Here is a 15,246-nt window from a genome sequence, read left to right as displayed (position 1 = left end):
GGAACCTCCACCTTACTGCACTCGCTGGACAGTGTGTCTAAGGTGTTCAGCCTGACCAGGCTACCTCCAAACATGTCTCCGACAATTGTCTGGTTGAAGACATATGCGACACTCATTGGTGAAGAGGAAGTGATGCCAATCCTGAGTGGTCCATTCGGCGTGTTGTTGGGACCATCTGTACCGCACTGCATGGTGTCGTGGTTGCAAAGATGGACCTCGCCATGGACATTGGGAGTGAAGTTGCACATCATACAGCCTATTGCACACAGTTTGAGTCATAACATGATGTCCTGTAGTTGCACAAAAAGCATTATTCAACATGGTGGCATTGCTTTCAGGGTTCCTCTGAGCCTTAATCCATAAGTAGTGGTCATCCACTGCAGTAGAAGTCCTTGGGCAGCATGAGCGAGCCATGTCATCAACAGATTCTGTCTCTCTGCATCTCCTCCATGTTTGAACAACATTGCTTTGGTTCACTCCGAGATGCCTGGACACTTCCCTTGTTGAGAGCTCTTCCTGGCACGAGGTAACAATGTGCATGCAATCAAACCACATTACTGACCATCTAGGCATGGTTGAACAACAGACAACATGAGCTGTGTACCTCCTTCCTGGTGGAATGACTGGAACTGACTGGCTGTCAGACCCCCTCCATCTAACAGGCACTGCTCCTGCATGGTTGTTTACATCTTTGGGTAGGCTGAGTGACATCTCTGAACAATCAAAAGGACTGTGTTTGTGATACAGTATCCACAGTCAGCACCTTTTTTCTGGAGTTGTGGGAACCGCGCTGATGCAAAACCTTTCTTTTATGTGTGGTATATGCATTGCTTGACAGTTGCTAAGGAACTGAGATATCATTGGACAGGAGTATTCAAAGGCAAAGATGGATGACATGAAACACAATACATATGTAATAAAGGTGGAGTGATATTTTTATAATGAAAAATGGTACAGATTACACTCCATGCGAGAGCAGGATGACACACTAAATAGCATTCATGTTTGACACAGGTCAGACTCCCATAATAAAGGTTGATAATGGATTCTTAGTAAGGGATATGCCCTCTTTGGACACCAATGCACATTTTGCACCTGTGGGTTATGCTGGCTACCAAACTGTGGGAGGAGTCCTTGATGGATATTGTTCCCTTCTCTCTCAAGGCAGTTTTCAATTCTTGAATGATTCAGGGAGGGGGTGTTCATTGAGAAAAACATCTGCCAAAAGCATCCCAGGCATGTTCTGTAGGGTTTAAGTCCAGGAAGTATGTAGGCCGTTCCATAAGTTCAGCATCTTCATTTGCCATTATGTCCGATACTTCAGCTGTCTGGTATGGGTGGGCATTGTTGTCCATAAACTTAAAGTCAGGATCTACTGCACCTAAAAACAGATGGACACGAAACAGAATAGTCTTCCTGCAATAGCACTATGCTGTAATGATACGAGTGAGGTGGCGCAGTGGTTAGCACACTGGACTCACATTCGGGAGGACGACGGTTCAATCCCGTCTCCAACCATCTTGATTTAGGTTTTCTGTGATTTCCCTAAAATCGTTTCAGGCAAATGCTGGGATGGTTCCTTTGAAAGGGCACGGCTGATTTCCTTCCCAATCCTTCCCTAACCCGAGCTTGCGCTCCATCTCTATTGACCTCGTTGTTGACGGGACGTTAAACACTAACTACCTACCTACTTGTAATGATACAACATCCAAAGATATGCAATCGTGTTCGGCCATTGTGAATTATGCCTGGCCACACCCTTGTGTCTAGGTCATACTAATGACATTCATGAACATTCAGTGATTTGTAACATGTTCCTCTTTCTCTTCATGTTAACTGGTGGCCAGAATCACTTGCCACAGTGAAGCAGGAATCGTTGGAGAACATCGCTCTGGACCACTGTTGCTGACCCCAAACCTACACAATCCCTGCACCAATGAACTCTTTCTTGATGATAGCACTGTTGAAGAGAGATGCATTTAACAGGCTTCTGAGCATACAAACCAGCCTGATTTAATCACTGTGAAATGATTCTGACAGAGACACATGTACTGGTAATGGCTGCAAGATCTGCAGGAATTTGTCTAAGAGTGAGACGTCTGTTCCTTTTCACCACTAGGGCTATGTATCAATCCTTTTGTGGTATGGAGGTTCTTCTACGACCACTGGCATGCTTTCATGTAGCATTTAAACCTTCAGTTGCCTATGTTTTAAAATTCAGATGACACTTTCTGGTACACTCACTATTGTGAGCACAGCAATGACTCTTTGACTGGCTTTGATCTTTCCATATGCCTGCCCATGTTCATAGGCACGCAATTGATGTCTTGCAGACATATTGCCATACCACACAGAATGTCAGACTAATTGGTTCCACAACAACCTACATCAAAGCATATTGCATGAAGTGCCAAATGCATACAGAGCGTTCATGCACATGCTTCTTGTAGTTAACACATCCTGCCCTCTATACATTTCCTTTTACTGTCATTGGTCAGATGTTATGTAGCAATTGTCAGTTGTTCTGGAGCAATGGGCAGTTGTTCCTTAGCAAGTGTCAGTTGTTTCTCAGCAGTTCACAAGCAGTATATAATTTTTACAGATGCAGCTGGTAGGAGTAACATGGTTTGATAGATGTTGAGCTCATATTTGTCACCTGTCTTGTGTAATGAAACTGTCTTGGGGGTTTTTAGTGGTTGGCAGAAAATGCCAGTACTCATATAGCATTTGATTAGCATTACAGCTTGGAAGCACTGTAAGAAATACATATGAAAAGACCGTGCACAGAATTGCAGTTTTTTTTTTTTTGGGGGGGGGGGGGGGGGGGCGATTGTTGCTCAGTTTCTATTTGGGCTAGGTTTTGAAGTGTTCCACTTCCATATTTTAAAGCATTATTCAGTTCAAACTGTGCATGAAGGTAGATGAATGAATGAAGTCAAAATGAAATGTTTTTAGTCTAATAATCTTTATTATTGTCAATATGGTTTGAAGTTGAGCTAAATGTAGCAAGTAAAATTTGTTTTTACATAATTGAGTGTGCAGAAACAGTTTAAAGTGAATTAGTTAAATAAAAACATACACTGTTGCAATAAAATTGAAAAATTGCTTTCAAAAATCCAGCTTCATTTAGATTTTACATTTAAAAAAGCTGTCATTCAAAAGCTATTAACAGAAATTCAATTTACTTCAAAACCATCAGACACACAACTACCACATCATCAAATCATCACACCATTAATAAACCAACTACTGCAAATAACAGCACAAAATTAGTTCTCATTCTGCTCAAAACATACACCAAGCTGACACAATGAACATGAAATTTTACAATTCAGAACACATAAAATCCCTGTCATCAGTCTAAAATAATCAACATCATCAACATTACTATTACTTCCTGACATCATCAATACAACTACTTGCTTCAAAACTCATCATCATTAACTCAGACTGCTTCCATTATCATAAACTATAACCTCATAATCTCCACAGTCATCAACCTAACCACACAATTCCTCAGTTACACAAGTGCTGTGATAACAGCTTCCATGTCACATTCATATCACCATAGCACATATTCCAAACAAATGACCTCTCTCTACATTATCCAACAGCATTTCTCCACATTATTGTCTGAAGTACCAATATAACTTGTAGCCTCTCGTCATTCTTTGTAGATGTAGTCTAATAATTTATTTTTTATAATCAAGAGTCATCTCAAAATGACCCAGGGATGAAAGACATTGTTGACACATTTTGCAAATATACTGCGGATAGATTATCATACATCACAAGATTTGTTACTAATAAGAGGTACTAACCAAAGTTCCCAGAATATATCAATAAATAAATTACACTTAACAGCTTGATGCTATTTATCACCACCACCTTCAGAGTAGTCCTCTTGGGGCTGTATGCACTGCTCCCTGGGGCTTTTCCATGAACTGATAGCTCCTTGGAATACATTTTTCATAAACCTCTTTAATACCAATTGCAGTTGTGTATGAATCTCCTTAAACATGTGAAATCTTTGGATTTTTAACTTGAATTTCATTGTGGGAAATAAAAAAAAGTCACTTGGTTCTAAGTTGGTTGAATTTCACAGATGAGGAACAATTCTCATTTTGTGATACTGCTGATATTTGATTTATGGCCATAAGGCCATGGCCCAAGGCATAATTCTGTGCTTAACCTTTTATCCTCCACTGCTGGAGATTTTTATCAGAGGCTTTAATGACTCAGAAAGTTCTTACAGACTCAAATAAGCTCAGCAGGTGGTGATATTATAGTCACAGGGTACTACATTTTTCTTTGTTTTGTGAAGTGCTCAATTTTACATTTCTGATAATTCAAAGCGAATTGCCAATTTTTGCACCACTTTGAAATCTTATCAATATCTGACTGAATATTTATGCAGCACCTTTCAGACAGTACTTCACTATAGATAAATATGTCATCTGAAAATAGTCTGATTTTTGTATTGATATTGTCCACATGGTCATTAATGTACAACAAGAACAGCAAGGGTCCCAACACACTTCACTGGGTCATACTAAAAGTTATTTCTATATTTGACAGTGGCTTTCCATCCAAGATAACATGCTGTATCCTTCCTACCAAAAATCCTCAATGCAGTCACAAATTTCACATGATACTTCATATGATTGTATCTCTGACAGTAAGCATACATGTGGTGCTGAATCAAAAGTTTTGTGGAAATCAAGACATACTGCACCTACCTGACTTGCTGGTTCCAAAGTTTCCATTATTTTATGTGAGAAAAGTGTGAGTTGGGTTTTGCATGGCTAAAACTGTACAATTAAATGTCATTTTGTTTTTAACCAGGAACTCCTGGGTGATCAGTGCAGTGTGTGACGTTCCATTGTCATGAGAGAGGAACCATTTGTCTGTACACCACTTTTGTTGGACAAAATCCTCTGACACATCCCGTAAGACAGCCCCACATCTTTGCATGCATCCTGAATGATATCCTACTATCTTCCAGCACCATGTTCTGAACAACAGTTACATTTTAAGGGCCAATTCTTATTGACAGCTCTCATGAACGGCAATCATTTTCAAACAATGTTCTGCCCTCTTGCGAATAATTAAAACAGTTGTAAGTTTGACTGTGACCTAAGGTGTTTTCCCCACAAACCTACATCAACATATCATGTGTACATGTAGTAGTTTTTCTGCATCTGAAACAAAGATTTATGCACACACATTGTTTCCAGACACCTGCCATCATTAATTTCAGAAGATGCATCATAAACAAGAATGGGGAACTGTACATAAAAACTAAATGTCGCCACCCAGCACAAAGTCTCTTGAACCACTAACTTTCAAAGGATGTATGAGGTACCACCTGGTGGCATTTCATCGTACTAGCTAGATTCACCAGCTACATACACATTCTGGGACCTTTTTGGTAGCAGTTCATATTTCAGGTTTTTTCATAATATCTACACTCTCATATGATGATGCACAGAATGTTACAGTAAATTTCCAAACAGTCCTACAAGCTGTCTTTTATGAAAAAAATGAGAGAGGCACCAAATCTCTTGAAAATTTACAATGGTTCACCAAATCTACACATTAAATCAGACAGGAAAAAATATAGAATCATCTAGTGGAAGGTTTCCATCAAAATAAGTAAAATAAATGGATTCCTTCAACACACTGCACTTCAGTGTATTTTACAAGTGTTTGATCATTAAAAAATTAAGTTTTTCTTCTAAAAACTACAAGCAGTTCATCATAATTTTCTGTGTGCATTACATACTTCATTGTCCTCATTTTAGCATTGTGATGATTGTTCCTTTCATTTAGTGTTTGTTGTCACATTCAAATTTGACCTCATCTCATCTCACCTCACTTTCACTTAGTTTTTATGTCCATGGTAGTAGTTCATAACAGTACTTACAGTCAGTTTTTTTTTCTCCTATTTTTAATTGGTATTTTCAGTCCCACTTGCATCAGTAAAATATCAGCTAAAGAAACATCATTAAATTACTTTCTGGTAACATTACTAGTCTATTAAAGTAAAACGTACAATGTATAGTTTAAAGATTGAAATACATTTTAAACAAATATTCTCTCAAAATTATTAATGTAAGTCAACACATGATCCTATGCAGAAGAAAATTCCTGCTATCTAGACACTTGTAAAAACACACTATGGGAATTCAAATTGAAGAGTTCAGCAAATGGTCAAAATATATACACAAGAAATTAAAAATTACACATTATTATGATTCAATTTTGCTAAGACAGAATAGTCAGAATAGTAAAAATTGTAGAGTGCATGGGGCATCCATCATAAGTCATTTTCACCTTGATACATGATGTATTGTTTCACATTATTTATCAGTTTGTGGCAACCTAATGACTATACATCACCTCTGACTGACAAATGAAACATCACTGCCCTGTGTGTAGAGTGAACAATAAAATCTGTGATGGTTTAGTATGTGTCAAACCTCTGATTGGTGTAGACCATGAAGTAATTCTGTCCAGCAAATAAAGTAAGGATTTGTCTACCACATTCCATGTACTATTTATTCCTTGTGAACTTCTGCTGGTATTGCATTTCTTACAGTGGTGACCCCATCTACTTAACTGTGTCATGATTTTGTGCAAATCTGCTGCACCATTTGGGTACTTGATAATGCTGCCATTGTTTGCCACATTTCCTCACCATGTCAACAATGGCACCAAGGATATTTCACAAACAGTGCCACATGTGATACAAATATTTCATGGGACAGTTTACAAAGTAACATTTGACCTGGACTGGATGAACTTTACTGCAGTGATTTAGAGGAACACAGTTCACTGCCAAACAGTTCAAAGAATTCCAGGCATGGGTCAGAAAGCTATAAGCAAATTGTATCCATTGTGTGAGGGACCATTTCTAGTAACTAAAATGCCACACCCGAATGCAATAGTATTGACTGATGCAGGGATTGGTAAAGATAAAGGGATGTATAAACATTCAAGATTTGAGGCCATTTGTAACTGAATTTGTGGTATAAGAAATATATTGCAAAGCTTCTAACAACTTACTGGGCCCTTGGGTAAAGTGTTACAGTCTGTCTCATAAAAAGGTTATTGTTACTTAAATGTGATTTTGTATCGAGGTACAGAGGCACAGTTCATGATAATGATGGGATATTCTGAAGTTGCTATCCCAATGGTTGAATAGTGAGGAAATATTTTGTTAGAGTATGCCTCAGCAAAGGGCCAGTATTTAATGTATACTTATTGTATTGTGTACATTGATGCCAAGGTTCATAGGAAAGCTTAATGTACAATGTTAGGTTAGGCAGTGAACTGGTTGATTTATTTGTAAATTTTTCTGAAAGGGTTTTTACCCAACTGGTGAGAAGTAGTGTGTTTTTTAAGTGTGAGTTTGAGTAACAGCTCTGGGACAAGAGACATTTTCCATGGTGTTGAAGGTTTTGTTCTTGTTATCCTTGTGTGAGGATAAGTGAACTGACGAAGTCTATTGCATGTAACAATGCTGAATGACTAATAAAGAATCTGAATCTGAATCTAAGGTCTCACTTACTCTGTGAAATGTCTGTTGTAATATTGCAGGCTTGATAGTGTGAATTACCAGAAGTGTTATTACTATGGTTAGCAATATGACTGAATGAAGCCTACACCTTTCCTTGGTCTCTATAGATGCCTTATCCAGTAGCCACAATATCTAGTCCAATGATACTGAAATGATAAATACTGTACCTAACCTACCAATGATTTGAAGAGTATGAATTTTTCTTTGGATTATAGGGGAAAGAAAGTAAATTTAAGAATTTTTTTTTAGTTTTGTGCAGCAAGATGTTGAGTTTTGTAGAGGAATTTTTTTTCTGTTCTTTTCTAACCACACCTGGGGATGGTTTCTATCTTCTTGGGGAGTAGATAGCTGTGCTTGAATGAGTTTTGTAGGGATAGACATTTTTTAAAATATATGGCATTGATTGTGTGAATATCTTTTAGTGTTGTACTTTATGTTAAGTAGAAACCATTCTCATGCTACAGAAAGGAGCAGTTATCTCAGAATCCTTTGATTAATTGGCCGTATGATCTTGTTAGCCTTAAGTTTCCTTTTTTTTCTGTTCCTCTTCAGACATCAAACTAGGTAACTGCAATACACTTTCCATTGCCATTCCATAGTATGGGTTAGGGATCATTTTTCAGAGTATGAGGTGGTGAAACTGGTGATGTCTGTTTTGTAGATTTGATGAAGAGCACTATTCTTTGTCCCACCAATGAAGAAACTTCCCCAGGAGGGTAAATTGTGGTGGAGTGGAGTGGAAGAGTACCAGTCTTTGGGGCCTGTCTTGGATAATGATGAGCACATCTTTTACAAGCTTTCTAGAACCACAGTGCACTGTTTTAAGAGTTTACAAGGCAAAAGGAATGGGCCATTCAGAAGAATTGATTCTGTGGGAAAGCACAGCTCCAATTCCATAAGAAGATACATCCACAGCTAATGCAACAGGCTTAGCTGGATGATAAAGTATCAAATACTGACTTAATAACATGTCTTTTAAGTGCTGAAATGTGTCCTGACATTCTTAGGACCACAAAAAAGGAATGTTTTCCCAGCACAGCCAGTTCAGCATGGCAGCAACTTGCGCAGCATTTTTAAATGGCTTTGGTATATTGATTAAGCTTCCCCATGACATCTTGTATCACTTTAATATTACAGGGTGCTGGCAGGTCTCTAATTGAAGACAAATGTGAAATAACAGGACAAATTCCCTGTGCATTTATTACATGTCCTAAATAGTCAAGTTCTTCTTGGAAGAAGGAGTACTTTTCTTTGTTTAAGCTAGCTGCAGGAAGAACCTGAAACAAGCAGTCTACATTTGCTGAATGTTTAGCTGTTTTATGATCCATGTCAACAATGTACAAATATTTTGTACAGGAAGCAACTTTTCCTGTTCATTATTCCAGGAGCTGTTGAAAAATAGTAGGTGCTGAAGCATTTCTGAGCAGTAGTCACTGAAACTGCAGTGAACGTAGGTGAGTGTTTATCACAAAATATTGCATGAACTGTTCACCCAATGGTAACTGAAAGAAGGCCTCATGTAAAACAGTGTTGGAAAAGAATTTTTCCTGTTCCAATCTATCCATTAATTCCTCTGGCCATGGGAGAGGAAAAGATTCATCATGGTTTATGGATTTACTGTTGTCTTAAAAGTGAGCACACAGATGTAAACCTCCTGATGGCTTTTTGAGAATTACCAAGGGCACTGCCCATTGACGCAGAAATGGGTTAGTTAACACCACTGTCTTTCCATTTTTGCAGTTACTGAGCAACCTGCTCATGTTTTGCATGAGGGACACACCTTGCATGAAAAAATAATGGTTGTGCATTGTCTTTAACAGTAAAATGCACTTCCTGTATCTGTTTCTAGAACTGAGAACATGAAATGATACACATTTCGCAACTCCATGAAAAATAGCTGGAAATATGCACATACCAGGCATACCAGGTACTGGAATTTTGTGTTTGTTGTATGCAGACAAAATGGAAATAGGCTCCTGAAGCTGTGGGCTACCAACCCTGTTATACACACAGATGCACAAGTATCTAATTGCAATTTATTTGGTCTTTGAGCCACTCCTAATTGAAAAAAAAGTTTGTTCTCCTGTCTGTGTGCTACAGCAGAAGAGTACTGTGATGCAAAAGTGAAAGCCTTTGTTTGTGCTGGCTTTAATGGCCTCACCAATACAGAATGCACTTTTTGATAGCTATGCTGTGGTTGTGCACCCTCATGGACTCAATTGTTGCTCAAGTCTGGCATTCCTTGTAAAACATTGTTTGAATATGAATTTGCTTTCCACAATGGAAAATTCTGCATCTTGACAAGGGCAGCCTTGAAAAGCACTAAGGACTTGTCTTCCTCACAGTATTCTGTAGTATATGTCTGTGTACCACAAGTCTGAAAGTTTCCACCTCTATGTTTACTGTTTGTCTTAGCTCTGAACTGTAGCATTAATTTTAGACTGAGCATATTGTGCTCTCTGAACAACAGAGATACATAAAGTCTCACAATTGTTGCTACAATTGTGTGTTCTTTACTATTCTTTGGGAGGAGACCAACTGGATACTATAAAGCATTTATTACAACATAGATAAGATGAATTGCTTAACTTTGTTCAATCCACTGTCACAGGAACATCATGAGTATTCATAACTGTCTCTTAACATAAACATACCACTTATACAGGCAAAATACATGTCTCTCACTATGTTTAACAATAACTTTTTATAGTGTTCTGCATAATGCATAAATCACACAGCTAGCCTGCTAGATGTGCTGCTGTCTTATTCGAAATTACAAACTGAGGCTGAGTGGTATTGTACTAGGCTGTAAGTAGAAGATCCATTGTGGCAGTGTAGTGAAATTTGTGGGTGTAGTTTATTGATCAATGTGGCTTGCAGCAACTATCTTTTCTTACAATTGTATCATGAGGTACCAGCCTTGCTTTGGGACCTCACTCTTTGGATGACACCACATTTTCTATCTTAATACTTCTGCAGTAGAATGTATATAATACATTTAAGATTTGTTTACTGATAAAAGAAAAGAAGCAAATATTTTTATAATTTGGGAAAAATATCTGTGTATAAAGTGATCTGGTTCTCCAAGTACATCGGGTATCCTGAGTATTTGTATGTATGAAGTACTCAGTTTGCTTATGTCTATTGACAAATGCAAAATATAATGCAAATAAGTCACTGATCAGTTCTATTACAAACTGTATTGTTTATGTAAGAGACAATTTTGACTTGCTTGCTAGACTTGAGATTCATCTTTTGTAATGTTTCTTGTCTAAGTAGATTTCATATCTATAACACAACAGCTGTCCAAAGCAATGGCATAAAGAAACACAACCATTTACCATACAGATAAAACATTAAGTTTCTCTCTCTCTCTCTCTCTCTCTCTCTCTCTCTCTCTCTCTCTCTCTCCCCCCCCCCCCCCCCCCCCCCCACCGCTCTCTCTCTCTCTCTCTCTCTCTCTCTCTCTCCACACACACACACACACACACACACACACACACACACACACACACTACGGTACTTCCCTTATGCTTCTGATGGGGCTAAACTGAGTAGAAATAGGAGCATTTGTAGGTTTTGCAAATAATTGTGTGTTTATGCACTATTCAATACCTTTGCCATAGATAAATGAATGTTTTTCTTTCATTAATTGGTAAATTTTCCATTATTGCATTAGTACAACCATACAAACATTGTTCTGTTTTCAATACTGAATTATTTAGATAGAAGTGGGAAATGCAAAAGTCTCAGGGAACTTGGACAGCCCAGAAGGAGGATTTGATGCCATTATGCAGGCCATGGTGTGTACAGAGGAAATTGGATGGCGTGAGAAAGCCCGACATCTTCTTGTATATTCATCTGATGCTCCTTTCCATTTTGCTGGTGATGGAAAGGTAAGCAGTTCCGCCTTCTGAAGCATTAATCATACTGAAAGATACTTAGTTCATGTGAAAATAGTTATAATATATACACTCAATAATAATGCAGTATCACTCTATAAAGAAAAAAATTGAAAACTTATACATATTTTTACAGTTTAGTATCTTTTCATAATCTGTATATTGCTTTCTTAAGGAGAATTCTTTTCAGGGAAAATATCATACTACCTGGAAATTAATTGCATTGTAAACAGAACATTTTAATATTAAACCTCACATTCTTTCATTCTTTTATCAAGTCCTTAAATTAGGATGGTTGGTTGATAAATTAAATTAATTTATTTCAGTTAGCTGGCATTGTGGAGCCACATGATGGTCGCTGCTATATGGAGAATGGAGAATACACACATAGTCTGGTCTTCGACTATCCATCTGTAGGCCAGGTATAGTTTGCAGCATAAACATCTTTTAATGTAAATATGCAGCTAATTTCTATGTGGATTAATAGTGAAAGATATCTTCTTTATCAGTACCATGATCACAACTGTGCAACAGGAAATAATAAAACACACACACACACACACACACACACACACACACACACACACTCTCTCTCTCTCTCTATTTTAGATACAAATAAAATGGGGAAGTAAATGGCAATGAAACAAGCAAGTAATCCTAATAAGCATAGATCCAGGAACCAAACAGACACTAACAGTGTTGTAACATTGACATGATTATACTTGTGAATATGTTGTAATAGGGAAATCATTGGTTTCTGGATCTGTATTTAGTGAGATTATTTGCTTGTTTCATTCTTCCTTGCTTGTTCCTTTCATTTCTACCTATGATGGTCAAATACACTTTAACTAAAACGTTTGAACACTGAAGTCTACATTTTTTCATTCTTTTATCAACTAATTGGATTACGATGTGTGTGTGTGTGTGTGTGTGTGGATGTGTGTGTGTGTGTGTGTGTGTGTGTGTGTGTGTGTGTGTGTGTGTGTGTGTGTGGTGTTTTTGAAATGTTCCCTTGTGTGAAGCATGAATGTACATAGATAAAATGGCATGCTCACTGTTAATTATTAAATCTGACCATCAATCTCTTTATTTTGATAATTGTCTTCTTCTACACTGATAACTGAAATGTTTTCTCAGTTCTAGAGCACTACTCAGTGATCTTGACGTGTCTCCAGACCTCATATATTCACTTCTTTTGCTTACAACCAGGAAACACTTTGTAACAATTCATGCTTATACATGTGCATGACATGAATGACAGAGCTCTCAAATCTGAATGTCAGTTCAACTTCTCTGGTTCCCATGACATTATGCAAATTTGCAAGGTATTCATTGCTCTATGGCACATAATGCATCTCCAAGCAGGAATGAAGCTGCATGGAATGAGCTGTCCAAATCAGCAAGTACCACAGCTATGGTTGTCTTGCCTTGCAGAAATGCTGTCATTCTGCACCAGATTCCATGTTCAAACAGTGAGACAACACTCCCAAAGAGCATACAAGTCTGAACTTATTATTCAAACTAATATATATTTTTATGATTCATCAGTACTATAGATATTGTGCAACATACCATTCACTGGAGTGAGAGAAGAGAGAGAGAGAGAGAGAGAGAGAGAGAGAGAGAGAGAGAGAGAGAGAGAGTATGTTATTTATTTATTTATTTAATCGTGTCCAAGCCATAGACAACCCACATATTACATATACACACAAATACAAATACAATACACATATGTATAAGTAAAACAAACCCAAAATGGGGAGTCACATTACAATATAAAGACAAGCATAGTATATATATCATATCACGTCGCGCCAAAATTCAGCGCATTTAACTGCCACTGCCGTAGCGTTTGCCAGATCTTCTTTCCTGCACACTTCCCCCATGTTGCTGCATTCCAGGAGGTGGTCCATTGTTTGGGTCTGTCCGCACTGGCACGTGTCTGTCCCGTCTCGGTATCCCCATTTACACATGTTTACGTTGCATCTGCCCACCCCAGTTTGTAGGTGGTTGAGGGTTCTCCATAATGGCCATTTTAGTTCATTTCCAGAGGCCAATTGTTCGTTGGGTGAGATTAGAGGTGCCTGGTCTCCCATAGGCAGTGTTGCTTTCCATTTTGACAATCTGGTCTTTTGTTTTGAGGTTTCGATTGGTTGAACTGAGGTGAGGAAACTCCATCTTGATTTTAGACGTGTGTGTGGAGGGTTTTGTCCGAAGAGAGGATGGCGCTGGTCGCGCAGCTGCTTGAGGCACTCTGCTTCGCTTGCTATAGCTCGTCTGATGTTGGGTGGAGCTATGCCACTAAGCAAATAAAGTTGGCTAACCGGGGTGAGTCTTAGGTATCCTGTGATTATGCGACAGGCATCGTTCAGCAGAGGATCCACTCGTTTTGCATGCGCTGATCTTTCCCAAACTGGGGCAGCGTATTCAGCAACCGAGTAGCAGAGTGCAAGTGCCAACGTACGTAAAGTATGTGGGTCGGCACCCCATTTTGTGGAGATGAGCTTACTCAGAAGGTTGTTTCTTGTTGATAGTTTGCCCCTGACCTTGTCTACATGATGTCTGTAAGTAAGTGTGCGATCAAGGGTAACGCCTAAATAACAAGGAGTGCTGCTGAACGCAATCCGTTGGTTGTTCCACGTGATATTTAGGGTATGTTTGGTGTCTCTGTTTCGAAGATGGAATAGGCAGGATAATGTTTTTGCTGCATTCGGGTGTAGGCAGTTGGCTTCGTAGTATGGCGTTAGACTGTTGAGGGCATTCGTAAGGCTAATTTCTATGTCGTTAAAGTTCCGACCCTGCACAGCTATTGCAAGATCATCTGCATAAGCAAAGCTCCTAGTCCCTGGTGCAACTGGTTGATCATTCACATATATGTTGAAAAGAGTGGGTGCGAGGACACTGCCTTGGGGTAGTCCATTTTTCTGGATACGCCATTGGCTTCGCTTCCCTTCTAGGTTTACGATGAACCGTCTGTTGCTGAGAAGAGTTGATATAATTTGTATCAGCCTGAAATCATTAGTCATAGTGTATATTTTAGTGAGCAGCAGTTTGTGATTTACAGTGTCGAATGCGGATGAGAGGTCGACAAGTACGGCTCCAGTAATTAGACGGTTCTCGTACCCATGCTCTATAAACTGGGTAAGATTCAAGACATGTCCAGTGCAAATTTTCCCAGGGCGAAACCCCACCTGTTCTGGAATTATCTGATGATCAATATTAGGCACAAGTCGATTCAGCAGCATGTGCTCGAACACCTTGTACAAGCAGCAAAGTAATGTTACCGGTCTGAAATTTTTTGGCTCGTCCAATGGTTTGCCGGGTTTTGGAATGGCTATGACCTTGCCCTTTCTCCAGATTTTTGGGATGTTGTTTGGCCAGATACAGATATTGAAAAGTAGGAGCAGCCAGTTTTTCATGTACTCACCAAATTTAAGGATCTGTTCATTCCTAAGGTCGTCTAGCCCTGCTGCTTTGCCAGGTTTCAGAGATTTAAGTGCAGAGCCTAGCTCTTCGATGGTAAATGGATGGCTGTAGTAGTTCGTGTCAGTTTCGCCACTTCTTATTGGGATGGTTTTTGCTGGAGTCTTTGTTTTTCCCATTAAGAACGAGTTGGTGCGCTATTTGGTTGGCTGTTACTCTTGGTGCTTCCGTTTGCTGCTTAGGATCATTATTTAGCTTCTTAATTGTCTTCCAGGCAATCCGGCTAGAATGTTTCATGTCTAAACTTTCAATTAGATGTTGCCATTCTTCTCAGCACTT

At 38.8% G+C, this 15,246-nt stretch overlaps 1 protein-coding gene across 2 annotated transcripts in view; it reads left to right on the top strand.

Annotated features, from left to right (window-relative positions):
- Window positions 1-15,246, top strand: part of LOC124596053 (integrin beta-PS-like) — a 254,844-nt gene that overhangs the window by 81,396 nt on the left and 158,202 nt on the right. For both annotated transcript variants that reach the window (XM_047135029.1, XM_047135028.1), the window contains exons 5-6: window positions 11,308-11,478; window positions 11,811-11,906. In XM_047135029.1, coding sequence (XP_046990985.1) covers window positions 11,308-11,478; window positions 11,811-11,906 — 267 coding nt within the window. The remainder of the gene's footprint in view (window positions 1-11,307; window positions 11,479-11,810; window positions 11,907-15,246) is intronic.

Source organism: Schistocerca americana, chromosome 2 (assembly GCF_021461395.2).
Source record: "Schistocerca americana isolate TAMUIC-IGC-003095 chromosome 2, iqSchAmer2.1, whole genome shotgun sequence".
NCBI lineage: Eukaryota > Metazoa > Arthropoda > Insecta > Orthoptera > Acrididae > Schistocerca > Schistocerca americana.
The sequence above is the reverse complement of the archived record's forward strand: the minus strand, read 5'-3'. Positions and strand labels throughout refer to the sequence as shown.